Source organism: Penaeus japonicus, unplaced genomic scaffold (genome assembly GCF_977035675.1).
Source record: "Penaeus japonicus unplaced genomic scaffold, GWHDUDI00000001_assembly GWHDUDI00000030, whole genome shotgun sequence".
NCBI classification, from domain to species: Eukaryota; Metazoa; Arthropoda; class Malacostraca; order Decapoda; family Penaeidae; genus Penaeus; species Penaeus japonicus.
Genome location: NW_028234432.1, coordinates 746,358 through 753,857, shown reverse-complemented (window position 1 = coordinate 753,857; position 7,500 = coordinate 746,358). Strand labels below are relative to the sequence as shown.

General features: G+C 45.0%; 1 protein-coding gene across 1 annotated transcript in view; it reads left to right on the top strand.

Moving 5' to 3' along the window:
- The window catches only part of LOC122253012 (uncharacterized), a 53,043-nt gene that overhangs the window by 19,747 nt on the left and 25,796 nt on the right, over positions 1-7,500 (top strand). The window contains exon 2 of the mRNA XM_043015758.2: positions 7,292-7,457. Within this exon, the coding sequence (XP_042871692.2) occupies positions 7,292-7,457 (166 nt within the window). The remainder of the gene's footprint in view (positions 1-7,291; positions 7,458-7,500) is intronic.

The window sequence follows — 7,500 nt, the reverse complement described above, 5'->3', positions numbered from 1 at the left end:
TTGCGTGGTTGTGCTTGTGTGGTGTGTGCTTGTGTGGTGTGTGCTTGCGTGGTTGTGCTTGTGTGGTGTGTGCTTGCGTTGGTTGTGCTTGTGTGGTGTGTGCTTGTGTGGTTGTGCTTGTGTGGTTGTGCTTGTGTGGTGTGTGCTTGCGTTGGTTGTGCTTGTGTGGTTGTGCTTGTGTGGTTGTGCTTGTGTGGTGTGTGCTTGCGTTGGTTGTGCTTGTGTGGTGTGTGCTTGTGTGGTGTGTGCTTGTGTGTGCTCGTGTGAGTTTGTGATTGTCTTTGCGTGCGTGTGTGCTTGTTTCTGTGTTTATGTTTGTACTTGGGTGTTTGTGTGTGTTTGTGGGTATGTATGTACGTGCCTGCGTCCGTGTGTACATCTGTTGCGCTTGCAAGTTCAAGCAACACTTTTTCTAAACATTCATTTGCATCGGTTAGCGTATGCTGATGCGAATATGTGCGTATGTGCGTGTGTGCGTATCTATGTGATTGCAGTTGTCGCAGTTGGTCCGAGCGTATGCAGATTCATGTTACCGAGGTGTTGTGACGGCTCCCCTCCCTCCCTTGCAACCACGGGGGGAGGGGGGGGTGCATTGCTGTGTGGGAAGATGGGGAGGCGGAAGAGCGAGGGAGGGAGGGAGGGAGGGAGGGAGGGAGAGAGAGATTGAGAGATGGAGATATACAGATATAGAGATACAGAGATACAGAGAGAGTGAGAATGAGAGTGGGAGTTAGGATGAGAGTGAGAAACAGAGAGAGAGAGAGAGAGAGAGAGAGAGAGAGAGAGAGGGGGGGGGGGGAGGAGAGCTGGAGATATGGAGATATGGAGATATAGAGATACAGAGAGAGTGAGAAAGTGAGAGAGTGAAAGAGTGAGAGTGAGGATGAGAGTGAGTGAGAGAGAGAGAGAGAGAGAGAGAGAGAGAGAGAGAAAGAGAGAGAGAGAGAAAGAGAGAGAGAGAGAGAGAGAGAATATGATAGAACAGACAGACAAACAACAAATAAATAAACACACACACAAAAAAAAAAACAGAAATCATAGAAAAAACGATACACAATCAGAAAGGAAATCAAAACGGGCCTTCTCTCCATCCAACAGAAGAAATGAAAGAAAGAAAAGAAAAAAATAATAATAAGAAGAAAACAAAGGCAATAAACAACAACTCCGAGAGGATTAGAAGCGCGCATTCCTCCACTTCCCCCTTCGCCCCCCACCCCCACCCTCACCCCTTCCCCCCTCCTTCCCTTCATTTGCATAATTTCCCGAATCATCTCGCAGATCCTCAAACCACACGAGAAACACACCATTCCCAAAGCACCCAAAATCATTGAAAATAAAATGAATTATGAGATGAGATTATGACTTGAATAAATAGGAATATTCTATATACGACACGAGATAAAATGGGGTTGTAAAAGGACATAAGTTCCAAGCCCTTTCCCCTTCCATCAACGAACGAGGGAACAAGATAAGAATTCCCTCGTGACGTCACACTCCCCTCGCTGGTGTGTGTGTGTGTCTCCCCTCTGGGTCTGATGGGTCGCTGCACCTTGTTTGTGTTGCAGTGATTGTCTGCTCGTCTGTTTAATGGAACTCGCTCTCTGCAATTGCATTCTTTTGCAGTCTTTGACGAGTTCTGCTTTATTTATTTGAAAGGGATTTTTTTTTTTAGATCTGTTCTTTCCTTGTTAGATTTTTTTTTTCTCTTATCTTATTTTTCTTTATTATTTTTTTTATTATCATCTTCCTTTTTCGTTTTCCTTCCACTTTTTTTTTCTTCTCTGCCATGCATTGTAACTTTTTTTTTTTTTTTTAATTCTAATCCTGAGATTATTTTCCCTCCGGTAGTGTCTTTATTCGTGTATATTCCTTTTCCTTCGTTTTCCCCTCTATAATCAGTCTTTTCTTTTTTTGTATCTGTACGTGATTCCTCTCTTTATTCCAAGTTTCCTCAATTCTTCCTTTCGCTGGTGTTACGTGCTTGGCTTCCTACCACCGCAAGACGCGAGGGAAAACTGACAGACATCGGACTCCTCTGCAAGGATTCGTTCGAGATGTCTGCTCCTCCCCTCCGTCGCCGGCCATCCTGCCACCATTCCCCTCTTCCACCCTTTCCGGTACCGCTCTGCCATCCTTTGGCGTTTCCACCCTGCCACCATTCCCCTCTTCCACCCTTTTCGCTACCGCTCTGCCATGCTTTGGCGTTTCCACCCTGCCATCATTTCGCTCTTCCACCCTTTTCGCTACCGCTCTGCCATCCTTTGGCGTTTCTACACAGCTACCATTTTTCTTTTCCATCCTTTTGCCTCACTGCCCTTCTATCATTTCCCTCTTCCACCATTTCCACTGCCACCCTGGCACCCTTCCACTTCCCTCTACCCTTTGACCCTGCCAACCCTAGACTCTTACAACTCTGCGTTACCACCCTGTAACCCTTCGACCTTACGACCCTTCGACCCTGCCACCATTTCACTCTTTCAAAATTCCACCCTTCCGATCTATTCCTCTGCCATCTTTCCACCCAAATCCTCTGACAATCTTCCACCTATTCCTTTACCATTCATCCATGCTCTTCTTCTGCTACCTTTTTAACTCTATTCCTCTGCCACCCTTCCACCTTATTCCTCTGCCACCCATTCCACCTTATTCCTCTGCCACCCTTCCAACCGATGTCTCTGCCGCCATTCCTCCCGTCCACCCCCCCATTCCCCAGGGTCAGATGTCGGAAAGGGTGACCATTTTTTGTCTACCCTTTTCGTCTACCCATCGTTTTAAGACCAGTGCGTGTGTGTGTTATGTATGTACGTACGTTTTAGGGTGTGTGTACAATGTGTGTATCATGTCTTGTTGAATGTATGTCTCGTTCGTGTCTAACTGTGTTTGTTTTTATGTACATTATTTTCTTCACAAGTCCATGCGCAAATAAAATCATCAAAATACTCTTTTATGATAAAACTTAAGCAAGGTCAACGTTAAACATTGTCCTCGCGCGCGGGCCTCGATTCAAGCACTATAATTTCCTCGCATAAATTTCAGATGATTAGATAATCAACCACTCGTTCATCTGCAAGTAAAAGTAACATATATTTTAATTGTCCGACGCTTGCGTATTATTCTTTCTGAGAAGGGACGGGTGACTCAAACTCAAGTGGCTGTCAGCGGTTCTTCGCCCATGGGCTGAAGCGTAGACTATTAAAATGCTATCAAGTTACCCTCACACAATAGCGGCGTTAGAATGCGTTGTTTCTTACCGTGAATTCACCAGAAGACACGACTCCCCCTTCTTATAGTGAGAAGATATGAAGAAAATGCCACTGACTGTATACGTAAGACTGCTCCGTTTTCTATTTATTTTTTGGCGGGAAATTTGAACTGGGGGTTAAATCTCTGTTTTTAACTCGTGGGAAAGTGTCGCCTTGACTCGTCCCTCGGCATGACTGCCAGAGAACTGTTACTGGAGATGCCTCAGGCCAGACGGTTTTGCTAAGGGAGAGGGAGGGGGCAGAGGAGTAGCAAGAGGGTGCTTTGGCGGGCATCAAGAACGGATAAATACTTAACTGACATGATGCACCATTGATAGCCAGAAGCCGGGCGTTCAGCTGTTCGAACGCGCAGCAACTTCTTAACGGATTACATGAGGTTCTGCAGACGGCATTCCTGGCGCGTATTAACTCATGGTACTTTTGCCCTCATCGTATGCCATGGTACCTACCGTGACGACCTCGGGCAACCGGATCCTTTGTAAGTGTAAGCACTAAGCAACCGTGTAATGAAGTTACTTACAGTCCTATCTCACTGCCAGACGCAGACGCAGGAAAGAGGAATATATATTTTTTTTAGGAAAAGGAAATGACACTTCCATGACATCATCAATTAAGGTCATATATGTTTGTTCTGGAGTCATGACAACGATCAAAAAAGGGCAGATGCGCTTTATAGGGTTTAATTGGTGTTTTATTCCCCGTTCACAGAGGACGGAAGGAAAAAAATAGGAGGGAAAGAAAATAAGGAAGGAGGAGAATAAGAGAAGAGCGAGAAGACGGGAGAGGGGAAGAAAGGGAAGGAGAGGAAGGGAGGGATAGGGATAGGGAGAAATAAAGGAAGAGGGATAGCGAGAGAGAGAGAGAGAGAGAGAGAGAGAGAGAGAGAGAGAGATGTAGGAGGGAGGGAGAGGCGAGAGAGTATAAGAGAGAGAGAGCGAGAGAGAACTAGAGTGTGGATGAGTAGAGAGATAGGCGAGAGAGATAGATAGAGATGATAGAGAGAGAGAGAGAGGAAAGGAAAGGCGGAGAGAAATAGGAGAGAGAGAGCGAGAGAGAGAGAGAGAGAGAGAGAGTGAGAGAGAGAGGAGAGAGAGAGAGAGAGAGAGGAGAGAGAGACGAGAGAAGACGAGAGAGAGAGAAAGATGAGAGTGTGAGAGAAGAGAGAGAGAAGAGAGGAGAGAGAAGATGAGAGAGAGAGAGAGAGCGGGAGGAGGAGAGAGAGAGAGAGGAAGATGACGAAAGAGAAGAGAGGGAGAGGAGGAGAGAGAGAGAGAGAGAACGAGATTAGAGAGTAGGAGAGAGAGAGAGCAGAGGAGAGAGATGGAAGAGAGAGAAACGAATAGTATATCTTTGAGATGGATGCATGAGGAGAAGATCGGATGAGAGAGGAAAGAGACGAGAGGAGAGGAAAGATGACGATAGATGAGAGAGGAAGAAGAGAAGAAGAGAGGTATGGAGACTGAGAGCTGAGAGAGCCGTAGAGATGAGGGTGAGACTTGAGATTGAGTTGAGATCGGAGAGGACGAGAGACGTGAGGAGAGAATGAGAGGAGAGAGAGAGAGAGAGACGAGAGAGAGGAGACGAGAAGAGAGGATAGAAGAGAGAGTGAGGAGGTGCAGAGAGAGTAGAGAGAAGAGAGAGAGATAGTGAGAGAGAGAGAGAGTGGAGAGGAAGAGAGAGAGAGAAGAGAGTTGACGAGAGAGAGGTAGAGAGAGAGAGAAAGAGAGAGGACGAGAGGAAGGAGAAGAGATTGAGAAAGTGAGAGAGAGAGAGAGAGAGAGAGAGAGAGAGAAAAGAGCGTAGATGAGAGAAATGAGAGAGAGAGGAAGACCGGAGAGAGGAGAAGAGAGAGAGAAGGAGAGAAGAGAGAGAGAGAGAGAGAGAGAGAGAGAGGGGGAGGGAGAGAGAAAGAGAGAGAAAAAAAAGAGGAGGAGAGAGAGAGAGAGAGAGAGAGAGAGAGAGAGGTGAGAGGAGACGACGAGAGAGTGAGACAAAGGAAACTTTGGCTCCCGCAGAGATGGATGAGAGAGATCAACCTATGAATGTAGAGAGAGAGAGAGAGAGAGAGAGAGAGAGAGAGAAAGAGAGAGAGAGAGAGAGAGAGAGAGAGAGAGGAGGGGAGGGGTGAGAGATTGATGTTCGCAACAAGTAATAGTTTCAAAAAAATGTATTAGATTGATATGAAGCAGTTTTGTACTTTATAAGAACTTAAGTAATGTGTTGAATTATGTGACCTGGGTGCCGTACAAAAATGAGCGTTGACGGTATGAATTTGGCTTGGTCTCCAAAACGACATCCTGTGCGTGTTGCATAATGTACTGATCTCTTATGCAAATTCTGGCAGCTGCATACTGCTGCCTCTGGGATAGACCAGTATAGACTTTGCAAGGTTAGTCCCGATCTGATTTTCCAACTATGCTCTCACAGTACCACTTTCTCCATCTTTCCTGAAGTACATTCGTGATCGTAATCTTCAAGAGAGCTTATAAAAGGATTTTTCATCTGATCAAGAGATATCGGAATTAGTATTAGTATTTAGTATGGATCTTTAAGGGAAAGTAGTAATCTGGCTAAGTGCTCGACCTTGTCACAGGCAGAAATTCGAATATGAGAGGGTATCGTAACGCAACCCTTCTTTTAAACCGGACAATGAAATTCTCAAACTTTGGTGCAGGATATTTCTAGATACCAAGTTTGCTAGACCGGAGACAGAGAGTCAGGAACGTGCACTCTGGCTGTCAGTAAGCAGTTTAGTGGCGCTGTTGTTCATTAGAATTTTTTTTTTATGGCACCGTTTATGGCTACTGATTCGGCTAGTGTCATCCAATATCACTCACTTTCTGTTCGACGCCAATCCCTTCTACTTCAGATCAGTATAGAGGGATGCAGAATCCCGTCTATATGTTTCATATAGATAATAAAATTTTAGTTCTGATGTTCATACAATCGGGTCCCGGGGATTTGGCAATATGGATAAAAGCAGGCCTTTGATGCCGAGGTGCAGAAAGCTTTATTTGAGAAATGTTTAGACCTTTACTCACGTTACAGCTGAGCATATCGAGGCAGTTTTGGCTCTCCATTATAAACTGGAGTGAAACGTCCCATTGCATAGGGGCCTAGCAAGCCAAACTCTGGGAGTGAGCTTATATATATGTGGAAGGTGCAGAGAGAGAGAGAGAGAGAGAGAGAGAGAGAGAGAGAGAGAGAGAGAGAGAGAGAGAGAGAGAGAGAGAGAGAGAGAGAGAGAGAGAGAGAGGGCGAGAGAAAGAGAGAGAGAGAGAGAGAGAGAAAGAGAGAGAGAGAGAGAGAGAGAGAGAGAGAGAGAACGAGAGGTGAGAGAAAGGAGAGAGAGAGAGAGAGAGAGAGAGAAAGAGAAAGGAGAGAGAGAGAGAGGAGAGAGAGAGAGAGAGAGAGAGAGAGAGAGAGAGAGAGAGAGAGAGAGAGAGAGAGAGAGAGAGAGAGAGAGAGAGAGAGAGAGAGAGAGAGACAGACAGGCAGGCAGGCAAGCAAGCCGACAGACAGACATACAGACAGAGGAGAGAGAGAATTATTTTCTCTTTATCAAAGTTTACCAAATATATATATATAAAAACAGTTATTCTTTTTACGATTCGATTCCTTTCAGAATACAGCAACAGAAAAAAGAGGCTGCAATTGTATCATTTTCCTCTACAAATATATCCATGTAGATATTATTTCGAGCCATATCTTGTCAGTTCTTAAGGATAATGGTGGTAACAATAATACTGATAATGGTAAAGATGATAACAATAGTAATGATAATGACGATAGTAATAATGATAATGATGATAGTAATAATGATAATGATAATAACGATAGTTAATGATGATAATGAAAATGATAATGATAACAAATATATAAATAATGATAATGATAATATTAATACTAATACTATTAACCATAATGCCAGTGATGGTATAAATACAACGGTAATAAAAAACAAAAAAACTTAAACCGACTCATCCCTCCACTCATATCTTAACACTCTCCCTCCCCCCTCCCCCCAGGGACCACCATGGCAATCAACGAGGTCACCGTGCTAGAAGGGCAATCAGCTGACCTCCCATGTGTGACCACGCCACGTGACTACCCGCCCAAGGCCCTGGATGACCCCAACGCACGACCTAGTCTAATCCTTTGGTATAAGGAAGGGATCAAGAAGACGGTGTATAGGTAAGTGGGAAGGAGGGAGGGGGGAAGGGGGGAGGGGTTGTGG